Source organism: Dermacentor andersoni, chromosome 1, assembly GCF_023375885.2.
Source record: "Dermacentor andersoni chromosome 1, qqDerAnde1_hic_scaffold, whole genome shotgun sequence".
Lineage (NCBI taxonomy): Eukaryota > Metazoa > Arthropoda > Arachnida > Ixodida > Ixodidae > Dermacentor > Dermacentor andersoni.
This window is the reverse complement of record NC_092814.1, coordinates 174,313,985-174,338,719: the sequence shown is the minus strand read 5'-3', so window position 1 is coordinate 174,338,719 and position 24,735 is coordinate 174,313,985. Positions and strand designations below refer to the sequence as shown.

General features: G+C 39.4%; 1 protein-coding gene across 9 annotated transcripts in view; it reads right to left on the bottom strand.

Moving 5' to 3' along the window:
* The window catches only part of LOC126546967 (protein fantom-like), an 80,008-nt gene that overhangs the window by 49,653 nt on the left and 5,620 nt on the right, over positions 1-24,735 (bottom strand). For 5 of the 9 annotated variants that reach the window (XR_008608998.1, XM_055062780.2, XM_055062783.2 and 2 more), the window contains exons 5-20: positions 23,726-23,823; positions 21,283-21,363; positions 17,322-17,395; positions 16,182-16,265; positions 15,787-15,892; positions 13,194-13,316; positions 9,181-9,327; positions 8,482-8,555; positions 7,603-7,745; positions 7,242-7,348; positions 5,520-5,636; positions 2,969-3,124; positions 2,321-2,383; positions 2,055-2,132; positions 1,112-1,227; positions 730-799 (exon numbers count right to left, since the gene is read on the bottom strand). Coding sequence is in view for 8 of the 9 variants with exons in the window: in XM_055062780.2 (XP_054918755.1) it covers positions 730-799; positions 1,112-1,227; positions 2,055-2,132; positions 2,321-2,383; positions 2,969-3,124; positions 5,520-5,636; positions 7,242-7,348; positions 7,603-7,745; positions 8,482-8,555; positions 9,181-9,327; positions 13,194-13,316; positions 15,787-15,892; positions 16,182-16,265; positions 17,322-17,395; positions 21,283-21,363; positions 23,726-23,823 (1,637 nt within the window). In the remaining variant the exon portion in view is untranslated. Of the gene's footprint in view, positions 1-729; positions 800-1,111; positions 1,228-2,054; positions 2,133-2,320; positions 2,384-2,968; positions 3,125-5,519; positions 5,637-7,241; positions 7,349-7,602; positions 7,746-8,481; positions 8,556-9,180; positions 9,328-10,130; positions 10,235-13,193; positions 13,317-15,786; positions 15,893-16,181; positions 16,266-17,321; positions 17,396-21,282; positions 21,364-23,725; positions 23,824-24,735 lie in introns of those variants that run through there. The other 4 variants (XM_055062782.2, XM_055062785.2, XM_055062784.2 and 1 more) reach the window with 4 other exon arrangements.

Here is a 24,735-nt window from a genome sequence, read left to right as displayed (position 1 = left end):
TACTAGATGTACCTATACAAAGAGTTCTTGAAGTTCTAAGCAGATGCCTTTTGTTAACTTTTCTGCTCTGTATTGCTCACTCCTGCAATAGTTCCTTCTATATGGCTGCAGTAGTATGAACAAATAAACAAAGGAATGATTTATTAATGAATACATTTGTCACTGCTTTCAACACAAAGTTATACATAAATACCAAGAATGACAAGAAAGTGAACTTGTTTCTGTGGTTTGTAACAGTGATAATTTGATCACTGCAAGAAAGTGTTTCCTACATAATACATAATTCCAGCCCCATCAAGCCCAATAACACATTGTTTGGTCCAAATGAATAGTTTACATTTGAAAGTTGACATTTACATCTCTCACTGTTTGCCCCTTGACCAAATTCTGCAATTTAGTTTTATTTAGAATTTTTAAGCAAATTTTTTTCATTACTGTTCTGCCTGTTTGCTGATTTTTTTCTTCTTCCAGTTTATGTTCAGATAAGTGCACCATCATCCAACGTCTATTGCTGTTCATGGATCCATTGCAGAAATGAGTGAATTATTGAATCCTATAGCCATATGCACATTTTCTTTGAACAAGTAAGTGCTCAAAAACAATGATGAATTCACTCCTATAACTGTGCTAAAACACCTTAAGTCCATAACAATTTTCACAATACCACCACTGCACAAATAAACAATCTAGATTTTTGCACAGGTGATGCATTAACTCAGGCATACATACCTTGTGAAGGTAATCTATAAAGATTGGATCCACAGCAACAGCATAGCGAGCAGTGCAGTTGAATTCTGGGCTGAGGATGAGCAGGGAACAAGCACAATCATTGTGGACAACAGTGGTAGCATTTACAGAGTAAAGAAAGTCTATTAAAAAATTACAGTAGTGGCATTGCAAATGTGTCATCAGAATAAAAGCGCTGTTGATATATAACTTTCATGCACCAAACATTAACTATAGTTTCATGCTGAAGAATCAAATAAAATTTTCTTGCACATTGTCTAGGAATCCTCCAAAATTTGTTGAACAGTAATCACTGTGCTGATCACAATTTCAACATAGATAATACTGATTACAATACTGATCACAAAAATCTTTTACTCCTTACCATTTTCCAGTAGCAACAGGCGTTGATTGTGATTGAAAGTCGGCAAATGTCCATGTTGCAAACACAGGTGGAGGAGCACTGCCTTCAAATGCATCTTGCAATGCCACAAATGTTATCTAGAAATGAAAGTACAGGGTTCTACAAAAGCTATTCACATAGTGAATGCACAAAGTGCACAAGATGTTCATTACAGTCAATACAGATTTACAGGGCTATGTCCATGTAGTCAAAATTGTTTCATGTCTTCAGGTTGGCAATGGGCATACAAATAAATATCAAACAATAATTTCATAAAACACTACTTTTTATCATCAATGACCTAAGGGAATACATTTACGTACTGCAGAGATGAAGGCAGATATTATACAAGGCTAATTCATGCTGCAGCTTTTTAGTGCCACACCTGATGCAGGTATTGTGCTTTTGACTGCATACTTCAGCAAGTTCAGTGGATGCTTTTTTAATGAATATTTTAAAGAGCATGCTAGGAGGACATTGCAAAACATGCTGATCTAGGATGGCAATAGCTCACAACCTGAATATAAACAAAGTTACTCATTAGAATGTTACTGTTGCATTTTATTTAATTAAATGCCTCTTTATGACAGTTGTTCCAGCACAGGATTTATTTACAGTACAGCTACAGTGATATACTTTGCAACATAACTATAGATTCCTATAACAAAGTTGTGTAACAACTAAAATAATAATCTTGCATGTTTAAAGAAATATGCATCTTCATTAATCGCTACTACTATGTTTACTTGGGGCAAGTATGGCTATCAGAAATTAACCACTAAGAACTCATGAGCATTCTTGAATACCAAATCTATACTAAATACCACTGGTAGGCACTTCGTATGATCACTCAAGCTTATTAAATTATGTAAAAGCTATGAACAAAACACACAGGTAGCTAGTTTTTGACAAAATATACACTAACCTTGTTTAGATGTATCTCCAAAAAACTTTGTCCTTTTCTTACCAAACTAAGGCAGTGCTCATCATCTGCTTCATTTGGCTGCAAAGGATGGTGACAAAGCATGTATTACAGTGTGTAGATTTGCAGAAAGGAGCACTGAAATGTGCCATTACCTTATGTTCCACAGCCAATTTTTTTACCCTCTACACTTCTGATGCTTATAAGGTCTTAAGTATGTGAAATAATAACCCAGCAAAACTCAATATATTCCAATAATTGTCACCTACCGCACAAACATCGGTAACTTGGACTTGCTTGGTTGGAATGCGGGCCAAATTCTTTTCTAAAACCTAGATTAAGTGTGCAGAAAAACAATGCAAACTGTATTAAACCAAACACTGTATGGGTCAAACTCTAGCAGAAGTCCATCTTGTAACCACAGCATAATACAAAATGAAGGACAAGGAAGGAACACTGCTTATGATGTTGCAAGGTGGAAGCTTTAGCAACTTGCCCATTTTTCTATTCTGTTTTACAGAATTGGTCTGTCCCTCTCAAGTATAGCTCTGAGACAATTACAAAACAGCATGAAACAAACACCTATTTCATAAAGTGAACAACTTCTTTTTATCAACCCTCACCAACAAAGCCACAATTTTTGAATACAAGTTTATGATTTGCCTTAGAATAATGCAAGTGCAGCGCAAGAGAAAAACATGCTTAGAAAAAAAATAAAGTACAATGCTATCACTTCATTAATGTTTAAATCATTATGCTTCGATACTTGTGCAGTCCTGAAATACTATAACATGTAATCGCAACACAGCAAGCATCACTGACTAAAGGTGTAATGTGAAACCTCACACACAGTGCAGGATTGAAACAACGCATGACAACACACTTTCCACAGCAGCATGATACTCAATAGCAATCACCTCAATCTTTTTAGATTTCTCTGTCAGCAAACTTTGCAGCTCTTCAATACGAAGCCGTTCTTTTTCTATGAGCAGTTGCTGTTCTTCCTTCAATTTTGTCATTTCCTCATAGCCATTTTCCAGAAGTGTAGCTTGCACTCCTTTGTCAAAACACTGCTGCAAAAGTACCAAGAGACGGTGTTTTCATGTATAGTTAGGGCCTTGCATGTTGAGGTAAAACAAAATTTTCCCAGATTTCTTAATTTTCTAATTAAATTTCCCAATCTACCTTCATAGGCACAAACAACAATTCAGAGTAGTATACAGTACACTCTCCATATAATGAAATCGCTTTATCTGAGGTTGTAGTATTCCCATGTTACTACGATTCTCCCACAGCTAATCTACTTTTTAAAAAAAATATCGCTTATAACAAAGTAAATTTCCTGTCCCGATGACTTCGTTATGAGAGTTTCTTGCATACCGGCTGCCATAACTCAATTACCCTGTCACTGCCAATACTATGTATATAAATAAATTTCGTTGGGAAACACTTCTTTTGGCAACCTTCAAAAGCTCATTTGTAAACAAAAAAGAAATACATAATATTTTGTAGATGAGTGCTCTTACTTTTTATTTTTCATCAGAAAAATTACATTTAATAACATAATCTTTTTCTGATTATGAGCCAGCAAGACATCACCCAAATTCTACACCCTGAATTTTGTAGAACACAAACCTAAAGAAACAAAGCATCATGTATATATATATATATATATATATATATATATATATATATAGAACAAACACACTTCCCACTCACATTATTTGTACCTTCCTAAACCACCTGCAAATTTCTGTCAAGCTAACTGGAAGTCTCATTAACTGGAATTTCCACCATATGTTATCAAGTAAAATAAAGTTACGCTTAAGTGCAAAGCTATGCATAACAAAAGTACTATATTGAAGCTTTTCCTCCAGGACCAACAAAACTGTTCTGGTGGTCATCATAAGTAAATAGGTACTTGTGTTGCAAAAATTTTGTTTACGCTTATTTTTGTGTATGTTGTGTATCATTAGTAACCTTTGGAGTGCAAGTATCTGCATAGTTTTTTCTCCATGCAAGCTCAATTACAGCCAAGTGTCATTGTGAAATGTAGGCAAGAAGTTTATGACAACTACTTTAATTAGACAGCAATCTAGTGCTAGCCACAGTCACTAAAAAAAGGCATTAATGCGTTTTCCATACTTTAAGGTCAGAACGATTGCCATTCTGTGAATGCAGCACTTTCTGAATTCTAATAACGATATAAGTCACTTTTTATGTAAAACTAATTTTCAAGATTTTTATGAACTGCCAACAAATTGCGTAACGGTCTGTCCCACGAACAATTCACACTGTCACATGAATAATATTCATGTACTAGCCATGTTGTTAAAGTCACCATCCACATATTATATGAAAATTTCAGCAGCGGACAAAATGAAAAAATCAACTTAAGAGGAACCTTTAGCTCAGGCCCAACTTTGACACCGCCTATTCAAGTACATGTAAAACACAGAAACACTTTCCCGAGATAACCACTGGGCCAATTTTAATGAAATTTGTTGCATTTGAGACAGAATGTTAAATTCTAGCGAATGTTGGAAGTGGAATTTTCATTTAGGGCCCAAATATTTAAAAAGAAGCTTTCAAAAATTGGTATGTTTGAAAACATGGAAGCACAAAGTTTACAAATTCGTAGCTCTGCACTAAAAACAGATATTGCAGTTCTGTAAACTGTGCCTGTTGGAGCATCCAAAGCGGACAAATTTGATTTATCAATTCACATTTTATGTGAATTTGTTACAATGTTTTAAAGGGTACTGCAAAAGTCCTACTCCCATATTAGTGGTCTATTTGAGAGCCATATACTATAATGCATCAATTTTGTCTGCTTTAGATGTACTATTAGATATAATTTACAGAATTGTGATGCCGTTTCTCATTGCTGAGTTTGAGTTTTTAATTTCATAGGTTCATTTTCTGGAAATTTGTGATTTCCAACAATATTTATTAGAATATTTATGGCCTAAATAAAAAATGTGCTACCAACAGTCACTAGATTTTAACTTTTTCTTGTAAATGCAACAAAGCTCATCAAATTTGGTGCAGTGGTTGAAGAGAAAAACGATTTCTCCTCTCCCATGTATTAAGATAGGAGCTCCCAAGCTACAGCCTCTCAAGAAAAATAAGATTCACAGTACATATGTCTGTAACTGCGAGTGGTCACAGGAGTCATCTGCTTCTCCCATTGCTGAGAAAATAAAGTGCATTTCTTGAAAAACGCTGAGATATCTGAGTTTGGTACAATTTAAAATGAAACAAAGTGGACATGTTAAATTATAAATGATTACTTATGGAGATTAACATCTCAAGCAACATCTTGGCTATGAGAGATGCCATAGTGGGGGGCTTTGAATTAAATCTGACTACCTGGTGTTCTTCCATGAACACCAAAATCTGCATGGTGCGAAGTAGATGATATGGATGCAAACACTTATGTTAACAAGCCTAGTCACAGATGCTAACCTTGGTATTTGCGGGGCCAGAGGGTCTAAAGCCATTTATTAGCAATGCCCTAAGATCATTTTCTGAACTTTCAGGCTGGATGATTCTGTCCGTTGACAAACTTTTGCTATGTGTCTCCTGGAAAGAGAAAACCGTAATAAATTAGGCCAGAACTTAGCGCCACTAATTCTCTCAGTATTGTGAAAGTCGCGGTTCTGTGCGGCCAATGAAGGTTCCATGGATGGTGCCATGCCAGGTGCTGGGAAAAAGAAGGGTTTCGAGCGACGTTGAAAAGAATGAAAAAAAAAAAAAAAAAAGGATTATATTTAAAAAAGGTACATGGTTCAGTTTTATAACACGGCTCTAACTATCGGAGCACACTACATGCCAGAGTCTTTGCATGTCCGAGCCTCTTCTTCACAGCCGTCTGTATCGACTTGCTATGCCATTTATTTCCCTCTTTCCTTCTTCGAGAGAATTCACTGGCCAATCACAAATGCTGAATCATTCCCTTGTCTCCAATGTGGTGCACCTGTCTCCGACGCGGCACAATATGAGGCAACCACGTGGCAAACCGTGAACCCGCCGTTGATTTTCCTGGGAGTCCCTGACAGTGACTCTGTCATCGATCAGTGATTTCTTCGTGACGGTCAGGAGGGCGACATTGCTGTCTTGAAGCGAAGTAAATGATGAGGTATGAACATCAACCATGACAGCTGCATGTCGCTGGTGGAGCATCCTTTGTTCTGGGGGATCGCCAGGCACAACAGTATGCAATAGCATACTTAGATTGCGATGATTGCGACGTCTTAGTAGCTGCGTGCACGTGCGCCACAGGAGACCTTGCACACTCTCAATTATCAAAGTGATGTTTCTATACCTCGTTCTCTTATAAACTTGTGATTTCATGCACACTGTGACACACTCATGTACACTCAACACACACTGAGTTTTTGGCTAGATACCTCCAAATTACCATAGATGAAGTCCGCCTATAAAGCTATGAAGAAATGCATGATCGATGGTGGGATCGAACCTCTGTCTTCCAGCGCAGCAGCCCAAAACTCTATAAACATTAGGGCACCATCGCACACGTGCATTTTTCATACCAAGTTACTCTTTGAAACATCTGGCACGTGTGTCATGTGCCAGTTTCTTGTATTCTTCCCTTATGATAGCTAGTGCTTTGAGACACTGTGTTAGACTGTTAGACGCTGTGTTAAACTGGTAGATACCTACAAAGTATGTGAGGTCCGCCTATAATGGTATCACATTGAAGAATGTCATCTGAAAAACTTGATGCTTTTAAAAGAACAGCCCTACTTTAAGCATTCAGTCTGTTTTAAATTCATATTTTTTCAGTAAGCACTTAACTGTCTAGTGCAGCAATGCAGCCACTCTTGAGAGAACAAAATATAACACTAGGAAGCACCAAACTATTGCACATTTAGTTCACAAGTATGAACCATGACACAGGCAGATTGATAATCGATTTCACACATGCTGATTTGCCAGAAGAAATGTACTGTTTACCAGTACACCTACATTGATTTGCACTCATAGATTTGCCAGAATGAAACTGTTGATCAATCTTAAATATTTAAACAAACTGCAGGTAACCCTCCAGATTGAATTTTAAACACACACTGACTTAATTCTTCTTGTCTATTATCACATAGTTTTGCCAAGCCATACTCTTAAGCAAGAACTAGACAGCCGAGCAGTGCATATTTTTAAACTCACCTTCTGAAGGTCCTGCAAGTCCTTCTCAACATTTTCTAGCCTGGCTGTTACCTCTGCATGAGCCTTCTCAAGATTTCCATGTTCTTCCTGGAGACTCCGGTACAGCTCTACAGTGAGTTATGCAAATAGAGTGAACTTTTTAGGGCACTATATACAGAAGCATGTAAAAAAATTCTATTTTATGCTAAAGCAGCAGCACTTCAGGCAAAAGAAACAATAAGTTACGCACAGCAAGTGACCCAATTGCCTTTTGTATGTGGCACTGCAAGAGGTTGCTAGCTTCACATCTGTATGTACTACTAAGAACAGCAGACCAAACCCACCACATTGGGCCATCTTACATTTTGCTGGTGTTGCTTACCAATTCTTTCTGCTAGCTCTTTTTCGAGCACTGCTTTTTCATCATTGTCAGACTTGATAATTGCTTCTAGCTGTGTAATCTGCAACTTGAGGGCACCAGCCTCTTCGTGCGACTTATTTTCATCCGCATCACTCCCTTCAAGGCTGAAAAAAAAAAAAAAAATCAGAGCAGCCAACACCCTTTTTAATGCTCACATTGTTCTGCCTACTAAACACACACCACCACCCCTGCTGCAGTTTGCTCGTCTACTAACAGCATGTGCAAACTGTGGACACACTGAGTAGAATTTATCGTAACCATGTCAAAGGGTCCCTGAAATGATTTTGACAGTTGTGCACCAATGCTTTGATTTGGTAGAAGCCATTGTGAACATGAAAGGCCAACTTTAAATGGGCTGCACAAGTTCAGCAAATTATCTGCACAAATCCTGCAATCTATAAATGAATTTAAAGATATCATATTCCTATCGATCAAGAGACATATCTCCATGCATTTTCTCCCACCCCTGCCCAATTTATGTAATGCAAATTAAATACGGTTAGCTCTATTTTTTTTTTTACTGCATTACAAGACTACAAGAAGCTATGACAAAATGTAAACTATTTACAATGAGCTTTTTAATGAATGAGACACCAACAACTAGACATGTATTGTTGTTCACACATAAAAATTATTTGCAAGAACAACTTTCATTATTGTCCACAAAGCAGCTGTAGGAATGATAGTTTTAGCAATTAAGTGATTCCTTTTACAGTTTTCAAATCTCAAGTTCAATAGTCAGAATATTTACCGGACAATTATACACTAGCGTAAGCATTATTGGACTAGGAAGCTGATGGATATCAACAAAGAAGCTCTTAAAAGTTTTAATTTCCCTACCTGTTGAGAAGCTGTTCATTAGCAGTTTTCAATATTTCATTCTCTTGTTGAAGATCAGCAAGCCTTTGTTCAAGCTGGTGGGAAAAAGAGCAATTTTAAATGCAGTGAGTCACATTCAATTAGTTTTAATTTAATCAAGTATGCTTCATGGTTTTCAGATCTTTTGGGGGCCAATAATTTACAAATTAATAGCAACAATGAAGGTGACACAGGATGGGACAAATATTATGGCAATAATTCCCTAGGCAGCACAAAACAAAATTTGTACTTTCAAAGCTTAGTAATTCTTTGTAGCCATAAAATCTAGAAGTAAAAACTAGAAAATTCTCAACAGTGCGTGTGGCTGAAAACTTGAACAGACAACCACTGGCTTTTTATTATGGCTCATACATGCATTACCCAAGAGAGTCTTCTTGCTGCACCAGGTAATGAGTAGCCTGATATACTGAGGGCATTAGTATATAAATGGTACACTTTTGACACAGCAATGTTTTAAGCATTACGATGTCACTTTCTATGGCAGACATCTAATTGATGCCTACTATTGGCTGTTATGACAAACAATCAACATTACACATAATATGCATAAACTCAGTGGCACAGAGTAAAAAAGCAGAAATAAAGAGAAAGAATGTTCCAAAGGGCAATAACAGCTCAATTATAAAATTTACAGCTGAAAGGCGTGGTCGAAAACCCTACCTCTGCAATCGTCTTTTGCATAGCCTCGCAAGCACTCAATTTCTCTTCAAGCTGAAGATTGTTTGCTTGCTCTGTTCTCAGTTGGGATGTCAGTTGATCTACCTCTCCCAACAAGCTGTTGTTGTGAGCACTCACTCTCTCCATTTTCTAGGAACAAAAGTGACATAAAATACAACAGACTAGGAGTAAAAAAATGTTTCCACTCTACTGAAACATAAAAACGCTGCGGAATATTAAACTTGATGCAAGTACAGCAACTCGAAACTGCTGGCTGTATGAGGCTGTGCTGCGGGCCTCAAACACACAATGAATGAAAGACATTAGGGACATTTCAAGCCAGCTTCTAATCCTCGCCAACACACTCAAACATAGATGAGCCTTTGAGTGATTACTCAGGGGCTGCTTAACCATTTAACTACTTCCGGGGCATCCATCCTTGCACAATTCCTGCTCCACCCACACTCATTTTGTGTTCTCAGTGCATCTTCTGCCTCTCCAAATAAACAAGATTTCATACCTGTTGTGCCATTTATGGAGAGATTATCTAAACAAAACAAAACAAAACACACACACACACACACACACACTTTCTGCATAAGAAAAAAACAATGACTGATCATGAGCTTTTATGCAGCATAAAATGTTCCCTGAACTAACATTACAAAAAAAAAATCACGACTGCAGCTGAGGATTAGACGGGCAGCCATGGCCAGTGTGGCAGGTTCATCCATCCAGTCTTTATTACATGTTCACAAACACTGAAATGAGAGAAAGCGACAACAAAAAACCTGCTCCTGGGTAGCATGAAGTGTCCACTGAACCAATTCATGAAAATAACACTGGCATAAGCTGAGGAGAAGTAGGGGAAAAAAAAAAGCAGTAAAACGGCTAAGGCCCAAAGTAAAGAGTGCACCTATAGCAAAAAGAAAAGAAAAAGGAGAGAAACTCACACTCGTGCCGCATGTCAGAATGGCACTAAACAGTGCTGTAGTGCAGCACGTGAGACAAGGGTCATGAAGGGGCATAGCTCTCATTGTGCATTCAACAATCTCATTGCAACTGAAACAAAATAGGTGCATTAAAATGCAGATGCTAAACATAATATACAAGGCTGAGAAGTATTGTCAGAGTAACAGTGGGCAAAGACAAATAAACACAGGAAGCTTAGGCAGTAAAAGTAGCAGTTATTAATGCTAAGCTTATACTAATTTTCAAGTACTGATGCAGTGCTCTTTCATGCATTTCTCTTCTTTGTCAGCTCAGGGTGGAGGCTCAAAAGCTATGTATTGGGACGGTGCTAAGGCCATTTCCATTCTTAACAAAATTCTGCATAAATTTTTCTGCATTAGAAGAACCATTCTTTGGTGGCATCTGTGTAGGAGGCCACCACAGTGAATCTTGCTACCAGTTGATAATCCTTGTATCTGCAAAGATGGCTTCCCAGCTTCCAGTTAAAAATGAGTTACCTGATAACACCATTCCTTGGCTGCTGTTCTAGCCTGAGAACAGTGCAATCCCATTATCATTTATACCAGAAGTTGAACAATTTATCAAATAAAAGGGTACAAAACTGGTTCTAACATTTTTATTGTGAAGACTGTAATATAACAAACGTCATTTCACACACCCAAATGAAATTTATTTAGGTGACTTGCTGCAACTAGTAGAGCCAAACCAATGACTGACCATATAAAACATGGCAATTGCACTTGGGTGTTAACATTCCATTATAGCTGGATGTCTGCACACAAAAGGCAAGGTAACCACCCTTATATGCTGGGTCAACTGAAAACTGTCTCCACAGCAAGAGTCAACAAAGAGCATAACCGTGTGGCTTGATTTGAGAGTGACACAAGATAGTAAGTGCGGTCTATGTACACTTGATTGCAACTACCAGTAGACTGAGTGGGAAACTGTCAGAATCAAAGCCAGGACTACAAATGCCCTAAAGAAATGTTTGGTAGGATGCAGAAGGTGCAGTGCTGATAGAGATTCTGTCATGGGACCCCACATTCACTCCTGCTTACTACAGCTTGCTGCAGTACCTCTGTGACGAAATTAGATTTTTTTAAAGAAAGGAAAAAAAGAAAAAAGCGGGCAACATGTGATCACGCACAGCCTTTTGAACGACAAACATGACTGCATATTGGCTAAATAGTGTGTCAAATTTTTAGTGTGTCAAACTGATGCAATTATTGCAATGAACCAAATTCACAAAAACTACAAGAGTTAACAAAAAGATACCATAGTAGACAATATGCAAACTGCTGCATAATATCAAGCATTCACCAAAATAATGAAAATGTGCATGAAGTGTACAGCATCATACACATCAGTGGGATTAATAGCAAGCTGACTACTAGGTCGCTGAGCTTGGCTTCACATGGAAAGCGCAAGTTGCATCATTATAAATAGCATGGCAATTGCAAATAAAGAATGTTTACCAGTGTAAATAATTCCTATAGCACCACAGTGATGATCTCTTCAGAAGGCACAAATATCATGGCTACTGTTTTAGCAGGATGGAAGCCTGGGCTAGTTCGTTCGATGTTAGGAATGGTAAAGCAGCGTGAAGGACATCAACAAAGGAAATACTCTTTTTTTTTTTTTATACCCTGACTAATAACTTTCATGTTCCTATGGGTGGGCAGCGCAACCCGGATGAAGGACGAGAGGAAGTACACAATACAATCGTACACAATGTGCTCGTATTGTGTACTTCCTCTCGTCCTTCGACTGGGTTGCACTGCCCACCCATAGGAACGTGTTCAATCACCAACTCGCCCAGCTTGCCGTGTTAATTTAATAACTTTCCTTTACTTGCTTACACGTGTGTGTATATTGTAAGAGTGTAGTAACGAGTGCGTGTATATTGTAATGAGTTGTAGCCAGGAGGCTACATGCCTGCCTGCCAGAAGATTGCGGTGAGGATGCATTATTTGGAGACGAGGTACAGACCGTCATTGGTCGGCGAGGAGAATGCAGCACAAGGCGGCACTGCAGCAGCTACGTAGAGCCATTGTTGTTGTTTTCCTCAAGAAAATAACTGCGTGATATAAGCAGCCTTAAGTGTCCCTGCAAACCTTTTATTTTGCTTCAGCTAGTGTTGTAACTGTTGGCCTCCCATGGAAAACATTTTGCAGTGGATTGTACAGTTAAGTTGGCCAAGTCACAACATTTACAAAAAGAAACCTAATTGTGAATTTGTTTTTATACCAACGTGACAGAGAAACGAAAACACAGAGAAACGAAAACGTAGAAAAAAGTAAAACAAAACAAAAAACTCTTTTTTTTTTTGTTGTTGTTGCTCCAAACCCGTTTGAACCAGTTAGAACAGGAATGGAATCATGTTCGGGAACTCAACCCAGAACTGAACCTAAAAGGATTCAACCCGAAAGAATTCTGGTTCAACACCCTGCATGCAGTGGAGTAATAATTGGCTCGCATGTTCACAGGCACCTCTTCTACAGATCGGTAACATTTTCTTACTATGTTCAAAAAACGTTTCATCGATCCTTCTTGGACTACATTAGATCAGCAAACCTTTTTTCATTCATTTAATCATCCTTATTCACCCCCATCCCATACCCCTGTATGCCCTGAGGCATTTACCCTCGGATTAAAAAAAAAGCGTTTCAGGGCCCCATAAGACAAACTTTTAGTAAGGCTAACATATTTTCATGATCCCTTCAAGGTCATCTTAAAAGAAGCCTACTGTATTGTTCTTGGATGCAACTTCAATTTTTCCAATAAAGGGTAACATATTTGGCCAAAAACCAGTTCGCCCTTATAATAGTATTATATCTTAGATCACCCTTATTCACAGTAACATAGAAGCAGGTACCTTGCACTTTATATTGCTTCATTGCCCCGGCATTATATTACAGTTGCTACCATTTCAATACGAAAAAGTAAAGCTGGGGGATGCTGAGTTGGTTGACCCATCACAATTTGAGACTTATAGGTAAAATTGGCATTGCAGACAGTGAAGCCAGGAGAACAAGAACACTCACCTTGTCTAGAGCTTCAAGCTCAGACTTGAAAGTTGATTCTCGAAGGGCATAGTGTTCTGCATCTCGTCGCAGACTTAAGATATCCACATTTCCCTGAATGTAGCGAACTTGACCCTGATTTACCTAAATGTATATTTAGAATGCAACATAACACAATAATGAGCAACAGAAAAGCAGAAAATTCTAAACTAAAAGAGCGAAACCAAATACAGTTAAACCTCGCTACAACGAAGTCAGTAAAATCGGCAATTTGCTTCATTATATCGCAATTTTGTTGTATTAAAATTCAACCTTTATCGATTTTTCTGACATAGAAAGGGGCTTCAGAATTTTCCGAATTGTCAGACAACCTAAAAAGGTAAATTTGAATGAGAAAACAATTACTTCTGATGAATTTAAGAGTCGACAACGAATGACATGGTATCATGCCACACCAACGATATCTTCACATCGGTAGTACGAATAAAGTGAAGCCAGCCACACTTTCACCCGCAATCCACCCTAATGGCTGATAGCGTCGCCCGCGCTGGAACGACGCTATCATGAAAAGCGCCGGCGGCAGAGAGCGAATGCTTCGTCTGCCTCTCGCTCCAACAGGTCACTGAAACTCGAGATTATGCAACCTCCAATACTATATGCGCGGAAAGATAGCTTACATGATGCCACGCCGTTTCTGCACGCCCACTCTTTGCACACGCAGCAGATTACCTCTAAAGCGGGGGTACGCAGCTGCGCATGCGCTCAGTCGCGCTCACAGCCATGCGCAGCCATGGCCAAAATGCGCGCCAACTTGTCCCCCACTCCGCCCGCCCCATCGTGCATGCTTGATCGGGTTACCGTGAGCCGCTCCCCTCCCCTCTTTCCCTTTGCTAGCGTGGGAAGGCGGCACTCGTGAAGCCACCATCTTTTTCGTCTCACCCTCGCACTATTTCACTCGCACCTAAAGCACACAGCGCGCGGAGCGCGATAGGATATCATCGCAGTTGGACTTCATAGGAAGATGATGTGGCTCCACTTCGGCGGCGCTTGCTCTTGACACGCGGCGGCGTGTGATTTTAGACGTGCGTTTGCGAACAGCCGCTTGTGATTCAATCCTTTGACCATCTGCATCCGCAGAAGTTTCCGTTTATTGTCTCGGTATTAGCTTGTGGGGGCAGTGAAATTTCGTTATATTGAAATAACATGTAAAAAACTTCGTTATATTGAGGTTCTATATACACGGTGTTCTATGGACAAGAGGTTAAAGCACAGTTAAATACTTCGTTACATCAAGAATTTTATTATATTGAAGTTTGTTATATCGAGGTTTAACTGTATAACAGTAGACTTGCATTATTAATCATATTACAATGTCCACAATGAACTATCATCATCATGATCAGCCTGGCTACGCCCACTGCAGGGCAAAGGCCTCTCCCATACTTCTCCAGCTACCCTGATCATGTGCTAATTGTGGCCATGCTGTTCCAGCAAACTTCTTAATCTCATCCATCCACCTAACTTTCTGCTGCCCCCTGCTACGCTTCCATTCTCTTGGAATCCAGTCCATAACCCTTAATGACCACCGGTTATCTTCCCTCCTCATTACATGTCCTGCCCATGCCCATTTCTTTTTCTTGATTTCAACTAAGATGTCATTAAATCGCGTTTGTTCCCTCACCCAATCTGCTCTCTTCTTATCCCTTAACTTTACACACATCATTGTTCTTTCTATAGCTCGTTGCGTCGTCCTCAATTTAAGTAGAACCCTTTTCGTAAGCCTCCAGGTTTCTGCACCATACGTGAGTACTGGTAAGACACAGCTGTTATACACTTTTCTCTTGAGGGATAATGGCAACCTGCTGTTCATGATCTGAGAATGCCTGCCAAATGCACCCCAGCCCATTCTTATTCTTCTGATTATTTCAGTCTCATGATCCAGATCCGCGGTCACTACCTGCCCTAAGTAGATGTATTCCCTTACCACTTCCAGTGCATCGCTACCTATCATAAACTGCTGTTCTCTTCCGAGACTGTTAAACACTACTTTAGTTTGCTGCAGATTAATTTTTAGACCCGCCCTTCTGCTTTGCCTGTCCAGGTCAGTGAGCATGCACTGCAATTGGTCCCTTGAGTTACTAAGCAAGGCAACATCATCAGCGAATCGCAAGTTACTAAGGTATTCTCCATTAACTCTTATCCCCACTTCTTCCCAATCCAGGTCTCTGAATACCTCCTGTAAACACGCTGTGAATAGCATTGGAGAGATCGTATCTCCCTACCTGACGCCCTCTTTATTGAGATTTTGTTGCTTTCTTTATGGAGGACTACGTTGGCTGTGGAGCCGCTATAGATATCTTTCAGTATTTGCAACTGAACTTGGTCCCATATGCACGACTCACAGAAAGCAAACATTATACCACAGGAAAAACAACAGCTACACAGACAAGCACATAAAGTCCATGATGTCATAAGGTAAGCACCTTCACTGTACTTCAGGTTTCACTAAGTTTGTACAAAACTGCAAAATATACTATTTCTCTAAAACATAGAGCTAAATAAATGACCATTCAAATGGCAGGGCAGGGAACTTAGTTGTATTCCAGTGACTTGCCTGTTCCTTCATCTCAGACAACTCAGTTTGAAGTTCTGCTTCCCTAAAGCGTGCCTGCTCTGCCACTTCAGCCAACTGCAAGCGCTGAGATTCCACGACTGCTTCCCTGCATGGGCGAGAGCAACCACAGGTCACAGTGCATGTATAAGAAAACAGAAGTCAAGCATACTTATAGGTACTAATCACTTTATTTTTGTATAAGCAACCTTCAAAGGTGCTTGAGCTCTTCACACTAACAGATACTTTCATGAACTTTACTGTGCAAAAACTATACGACAAAGTGAACTTCAATTTATCATGGTGAGTAAAGCAACCCACTAGGCAATTAACAAGGAAAAGATTGTGGACACTTGAACAGCAAACCAAGAATATAATGGCACAAAGTTCACACTTACAGTTTCTCAATTTCCTCTTTTGCTTCCTTGATGAGGCTGACCACATATGGAGGTGCATGTACTAAATCAGAAGCTCCCATCTTTCTGAAAATTTCAAAGAAATGCAGCTGCTATAAAGAAGTGAAGTCTGCTTATCGCCTAAAGTTACGCATGTTGCATGCCTTAGAATTTAAGAGTGCAGTTTTGGCAGATACTTAAGGCCACCTACCGATCAGATTATCTGGTGAGCCACATGACATTTTGAGTTTCAACCTAAAAGCTACTAAAGTTTTCAAGCACACAATTCATTTGCTAAAACAGCTGTCCAAAAATGGCATAATTACATATACAGTCGACTCTCGTTCCGATGGACCCTGATAATCCGGCAGAAAAATGTCCGTTTTATCCGAAGTCCATAACATCCGAAATGCCTCACTTCCGAGCTTTTGTCGGGATGTCTAACAACCTTATTGCAAAGAGTGAGTGACTGAACGTCCAAAGTAAAAAAAAAAAGGTCGCAGTTTCGCTCGAAAGACGAAGCATCGGTTGTGATAGCAAATTAAGCAAAATAAGCGTGGTAGCAGCAGCGACCGAATTGACCTTCGTGCTGTCTCTTGCTTCGATGCGAACTAAACGTCAAAAGCACAGCGCACACGAAAGTTACCGGCACTGGGCGCACTTTGTCCACATCACAGATCGCTTTGAAGACGAGGCCCACACAGGTGCGCACTTTATTCACATCACAGATCGCTTTCAAGGTACGGCGCCCGCGTGGGTGCGCACTTTGTCCACATCGCAGATAGCTTCCAAGATACGGTGGCCGCGCCGTAAACAGCAGCCGCCGGAGTAAAATTCCTCTCTCTCCCCCTCCCCACCACATGCCTCGTGCGCGAAAGAAGACAGTGCGTTTCCGCCCCGCCTTGCTCCCTCGTATGCACAATACTGAGCGGCGATCACGTCCAATGTTGAATTTCATCTGCTGTAGCCGATAGTTTTATTGCAGCGCAGTCTGTTAAAAGTGAACTTCGTTGCATTAATAAAATAGGTAGAACAAACAAAGGCTGAAATATGGTCCGTTATATCCGAAAGTGTTGTACACGGGTCTGTTGTAACAAGCGTAGACTGTATGTAATGAAAGCAACACAACAAATTTGTTTTTACTTCTGCAAGGAAACACCAGTCGCTGAAGACTCATTTCCAAATGGACGAGGCTTTTGAATGGGACGGCGCAAACCCTGGAAGAACAAGGAGGAAAGAAAAGAGAAATCCGCCACAGTTCTTTTAGGCATGCATTCACACAGCATCAGTATACAAGCAGAGCAGAAGTATAAAGTGTATTCAATCACATTTATGAACTGCTTGCCAGGTTCAGGAGCACACCAAGAAAATGAAGACTTAGTTGCCTTTTTAACATACATGCGGCAGATGTGGCATTCTACACAGTCAAAGCATGCAGCAACTCAATTCGTTTAAATCAAATCAGCCCTCATACAGAATATTTCCTTAGCATTATGAGACTGCAGCAAGAATACATAGCAGAAACTATGATTACATTAAATGACAATCTTATCCACACCCAATAACTAGAACTTCTCAAAGCACCAAAATATCTTAAATTGTCTTTCCCACATGACTATCATGCCTAATGTGAAGAAAGAAAAATAAAAACAATTTCTTCTACCGTGGCATGCGCTGTGTGCATTAGCAGCACACCATGCCTTTCCATGTCCACAGCCCTTAAAAAGACATGTGCAAATGTCAGCCATCATAATGTGCACAGGTGTGCTTGCACCGGACAGTGGACATGCAATTTTATGGCATTGGAACGTTCTCCAAGCAGCCGATCAGCATCTCTACGGGTAAATTAGGTTCCGTTAAAAAAATTTAAAATAAACACCTTCATCATCATATCTCTTTTAAGTAGTCAAATTTAATATTTAAAATATTTCTACATCAAATAACCAGTGTGGCCATTTTAGCTATCTTTTTTGCTAGATAGTGAGTTTCATGGCTCTTTAGCAACAATGTTTTCTATTTAGTGACCAGCAACTTTTTTAAGCGATGTGACTGAACAATTGATGACATGTTAGCAACATTGAAGTTAGAAAGTTGCTTTAAAAATGCACTTCCTTATTCAAGAGCTACATATAAGCAGCCGAAATTGGGTGTACGACACGTGGCTGCTGTGACCATGATGAAGCAATGGTTGCTTTCACATCGGTGGTCTTCGCATTGTGCTTCAAAGCTTCACTGGATTTACAAAGTTCTCACACTTTCTTTTTTTTAATTCTTTACGATACCGATTTGAATGGGTCTTAACGCTTTGTGTTCTGTACTCTCACCAAATATGTTCGACTGGTGGAAATTTACAAGAGTAGCAGTAAATAAATTTAACAAAACCCATTGCAGTCAATGTTAATGTGAGATATAGAATGCAGGAAGTGCAGCAATAATAAGACAGATTGACTGTTCAAAGGCATACACATAGGATAACCTGGGCTTTTTCAAGCGACTGCAAACACGCTTCCTTATTTTGTGGCTTTTGGACAAATTAGTACTGCAGGGAGTGTTCAGCTAGATCAAGGGGCAGAGGCGCAGTCTTTGACATGCATAAAGGTGACGTAATTGTTATCACCATGTTAACATTCGACCAAGTGCGTGTGGCAGAATTTAGCTTTCCCTTCAGGAGTGCCGATAACTAGACAATTTGCAGGGATAATGTGGACCAAGTGCCTTTATGGTGCTAGAACAATCATATTACTCATGTTCTTTTGAATTGTGCTGCATTTGTAACCTCAGAATCTGAAGATAAATGCCGAATTTCCGCAGCCATTGTCCATTGTTGTGTAAGTAAAAGCCCATTACACACTTCTGGTAAATTCAGTTTATTTCTCACTCACACGGACCCTAGACAAACATGAGATGTTTCGGTAAATGATTTATGCCACATTAGCTAATATTATAGTGTTCCAACATGCTTACTTTTACTTAAAATTACTCAAAAGCTTTAGCGACAATTTTTATGACCTTGCAGTAAAATTTAGAGGTAATTTAACGACCTTTTTGTCTCCCTTTAGCGACATGCTTCAAAGAATCATGGCAACATGAAATTTACACACTCATATCGAACTCGCAGGGACTTTCTTTAAAGGCTGGTATAAAGAAGTTTGACTGTATGCTGCATGCCACTGTAAAATGAAACATTCACAATGAGAATGTGGCAGCCAGTTCACGTCAACTAAACTTACTGAAAGCATCAATGTTTATAAAATTGCACAGAAACCACATGGTGACACGTTACCAGCTACACATGCAAACCTTCCTCAATCAGGCATATTGAAAGGGAACTAAAATACTCTCTGTCATATATTTATAATGTAAAGGAAATGATAAAACAACATTTAGAACATAGCCTCACCAGAAACATTCCTTAAAGTGCGAGTTGTAAGCAAAGTTAATGTATCGTATTCCTGATTCTGTCACGACTGCATCATTCCTTTCAATATATATATATACAGGGTGTTTCAGCTAACTTTAGCCAGAATTTAAAAATATGCCGATGCGCTCTAAGACGATGGCACGACCAAATGCATGTTGCTCACTTTTGTATGTAGTGTTTCACGTTACCTTCTGTATTTTGCTTAATTAGATAATTAGTCAAGATTAATTAACCAACTTCTGAAGCAACGAAGCTAGGAAAAAAATTCCAATTACAAAGTTTTCAGAGCGGTTTGCAAAACGTCCGAATAAACACTTTATGTCTTTCTATCTATTAAGTATTAGTGTCTTCCAGATTACTCCGGATGCCCGGGAAATACAAAAAAACACCACGTGACATGCCCGCTTGAGCGTCGTGATTGCACTGTTCCCAAGCGTTCCGCCCACAAACGAACATAGCATTTGGCCGGGTGTGCTGCCACTGCGTCTGCTTATTGCTATCATGAACCACCACGAGCGGAGCACATCGCTGGTGTAAATCACACAACCAATGTCTTCGTCACTACCCTGTCGCCTTTTAAGTGGCAGCGTGCCCTGCTATATGCTATGTTCATTTGTATGCGGACAGTTTGGGAGCGTTGCAATCACGGCACGCAAATGGGTATGTCACACGCTACTTTTCTGTATTTTGAGGGAATCCAAAGTAAGCTTAAAAACACTAATATTTAATAGATAGAAAGTTAGAAACTGTCTAATTGGACGTTTTGCAAACTGCCCTGCAACTTTCTAATTGGAATTTTTTTCCTAGCTTCGTTGCTTCACTTTGCACTGTTCTAGTCATTCCAGTGCAAAGACTACAAATACCCCTGTTGGCACTCTTACTATTGTGATGCAGATTTAAAAAAAAAATACTTCATAACATATATTACTTCACACTGATGTGTGCAATAATTCATTCATAAACTGAGCAGAGGGAGATAGTCATCAACATAGTTGCCATCATATATGATGGCATTCTAGATGGGATATTTTTTAAAGGCATTTATTAAAAGAAAAAGAGAACCAGCACTCAGTGAAACCAGATCCACACTCACATTGCCACCTTCAATGATTGCAGTAATGTAAGCAAGAGTATGGGTCCCATGTGATTTATTTAATAAATTTTAAACATAAATTCACAAACCTAGCAAACACAGATTCTTAAATAGATAAACTTCCTTGAAAAAGAAACTAGATCAAAATTCGTAACTTGCTCTAGACTGCATATTGACAGATAAATGTATCTGTCAGACACTGATATACACACTACAAAATGAAATATGCACTCGTACGTGAATTTAGAAAAAATACGGCCCAACACCTCTTGTAATGCATAATGCTTGTGCCACTTTTAAGTGTCTATTCCCACCCGCTATCTCACACATGTTGGCATGCAAATTCATTACAGCTAGGTGTAGTAAAGACAAATGTCGACCTGTACTTGGTCTTAATCTTTTAATACTTGGCCTAATATGTAGCTAATACAGTTTAGAATCAAGTTGCAACCTCTATCATAGCAATTTAATGCCTTAGTTGTCCCGCTATCAGTCCATGTTAATAAATGCAAACAAACGTATTGAAAAGCGTCTGTTGTTACACGTTACACAGGCATCGAACTCAAGCATCAAAGATGCCAATGACTCACAGAGTTGACCCGTGGCTGAACCCTGGAATAAGGACCTTGAAATTGTGTAGCTGTAGCGATAAGCTGCCTGCTGACTTGCAGCTAGAAATGAAGAATGGAGACACTATATAAGAAAAACACCACTTCACCCCATAACTGCACCCTATAACTGCAGTGAATCAAGATTTTAATGCTTGATTTGGGTTCAAGTACACAAATTCAACTAAATTATAGAACATAAACCATACTTTAATCTGTTTGTTTGTTTCAGTGCTATATCCGACAGGCTGGCATTGCCACCACTGCCCAGACACAGGAAGTACACCTTCACAGCGCTTCAAATGTCCAGGTTCAAACCACTCACAGTGCCCACAGAAGTGTTATTTATTGTGCACCAAGGAATCTATGCCTCAGAGATGAAGGTATATTGAGTACACATACTTTTCTTGCATTATTCTCTCCAAGTTCAGCAAGTGTAAGAAAATAAAAACAGTTTAATGCAAACACACACATTTTTCCACATTTCATTCTATGCATTTCCCCTCCACAAATCGAACACCCACATTCACCAATTTCTAAAAGTCCTCATGTACTCGGGAATGAAATTTTTCTCCTATACATAAACTGATATACGTTAACATCTTCTAAACACCATCCATTTGCACTAATTCTATTCTAGATGCACAGTGTCTCATTTTCCTTTTTTTTTTTTAAGTTGGGCAACCATATACAGTCAAACTTTGATATAACAAATTATCACCTATACTAACAAAGTAAATCCAACATATTTCTCGCCAATATCAGCATGCCACAAATATATGCTTATAACAAATATGAAATATAATGCAGCTATTTTCATGTGAGATGCAACTTTGATATAATGAGGTTAAACTGTTTTAGTGTTACACCTTAACCCTCCCATAACTGTTCAAAAAGTTTTGGAGCTTATTACTGTAAGCTTCAGTCATTCTATTCATAAAAACTATGAAGCTGATGAACTCGGTTAGGTTACATTAATGTGAAAATCAATTATGAAAGCCAATCCCCCAAATGGCAGCTGTACAGAATTCTAGGGACAGAAAACACAAAAGACAAACGAGGCTTATTTGAAAATTCTGCCTGAGCAGGACCGAGCACACAAGTGTACAGGCTTGCAGACAGTTGACAATAAAGTACATGACACATGCAATATTATAAAACTTGATAATAGGCAAAACAAATGGTCAAGATGGAGACTTGAAATGTTCCAACAATGGGCGAACAAGTGAAGCCTCAGGCTGAATTTGAATAAACTGATCTTGAATTGAATTGAATTGAATTTAGGAGATTTATCTTCATCAGGACCTCAACAGTTGGTCCCAGCCATTTTTCTACAAAACGAGGTCCTAATAAAGTCTTTGACTATGGAACTTCCTTCTGTATACTAAATACTTATAATGTGACCCAACTTCTAAAAATAAGTTCTGATTCTGCTAAAAGAAAAAAGACAACAGGGTTACTTTTATCACGTTGTAGTGACAGTGAAGAATAGAATTGCCAATAGCGCTAGTTAAAAATTGAGCTCTTTATTGGGTGAACTTGTGCCCAGCAAAACAAGCAACACTCAACGCAGAATAACAGCGGTGAGCAAAGTCGTCGGGTCATCAAAATATTATCTACAGGTCAAATGAGGTGTGGATTTGTACATAACTCATTGTAGATTCCAGCATAATTGCTGGTGCTTGCATATATTCGAGAATGTACACTACCATTCGTGTTGTGTGTGCAGTCTGATTAGATAAGACTCTTTCGCTATAGAATCAGCGACAACACTTTGGAAATTTCGGATACATGTAGGTGTGTCTTGTGCCGAGCAATAACTTTTTAAGAGTGGTTAGACAGTGGAAAATGGTAAAAAAGAAATATTCACTGATGGTTACGACACTCCCTAATGCGAAATCTGAGTGCAACTCTATACGTATTTTCATTTCGCAATATATTGGCTGGTGTGGACAGTTGGTCTTGTGCGGCATGTTGCAAACGGAGCGAAGTGTGGTGCCACTGCGTCCTGGAGACTGCGAGAGACAGTGCGTGGGTGATGCATGGGCGCGATTTACAGAAGCCACCGCCAACAAACCTCCCAGACGACGCGCGCTACTCTGGAACCATCTTGTAGCCACCGTCGCCACGCTGCGCTTTTCTTCTGACACTTTCGCCATACCCTGCTCCGCTTTCTGCCTCATGGTTCTGCTTCACCCTCCTTTCCGCTTTCCTCCTCGCGCCTATTCTCTCTCGCCGCTTTGTTTTTTTTTTTCTTCCCCCACTGCGTGCCGCACTTGCTCTCATCTTTCGCTCTGCTCGTTTGTTGAGTTACAGCGGGAACGCTGCTGCTCGCTGCTGGAACGGGCGCCTAAGAGCTGCACTCTAAAAAAGATAAACAATGTATGCGCGTCACAATTATGTACCACAAGGAAATAAGACTTACCTTGCCCTTTAGCTGCATATTTTGTTTCTCAAGAATCCTAACCTTGTTGTCCAGGTCTTCTACTTTCCCCTCCATTTCTACCATCTGACGCCGGGGGCCTGTTAAGTAAGGGACGAAGGGGGAGTATTTTCTAACCATTATGTTACTCACTGCCATTTAGTTCAATGGGGAGCACCATTGTGTGCACATTCATTCATTTATTTATTTATTTAGAAAGACCTCACAGGCCTACGAAGAGGCATAGCGTGAGGGGGGCATATGGCACAGTTTACCACAAGATACAATCAGTAAAAAGATATCGTTGCATAAAGGGATTCAAATATTGTCATAAAACGATGAAGTTTACATATGTACAGAAAGATGTAAAAAAAAGAAAGAAAAGAAGAAAAGGACTGAACAGATAAGCATTGCATAAAAACAGCAAGAACAGCAAGAAGTATTACATAAAAGCAGCAAGATAATTTGTGTTGAGAAGTTATACACTGCGTAATGTTGAAAAAAAAGACAAAACAAACACGTGGCATAATGCATGCCATTGTATTGAAAACGTAAATGTAATGGGATTGATAAGTACCCATGTACTAACTCAACCCTACGCACAGTGTGGAGCAAAACGTTTGACTAAATTACTGCAAAAGGCATCATGATTTCTGAATGAAGCGATGCTATCCAGAAGGCTGTTCCAGAGACAGATAGCACGAGGCAGTGGTGAAAAGTTAACTGCTTGTGTAACTCCATATACGTGGACATGGCTGAAATTATTGCACAATCTGCACGATGTGAAGATGTGGTGTTTCAAGCATGGTAGGGATAATCCGTCAGAGTGAATGAATTTATGGAATAATGACAGCAATGCAATATCACGGTGAGTACTCAACGACTCCAATGATAGTTTGGCTTTGATCTGCGTTATGCTAGACTGGGCACTGTAATTATAAATAATGAAACGACTTGCCCTATTCTGAATGATTTCCAACGCTTCAATTAAGTATTGCTGGTGTGGAGACCAA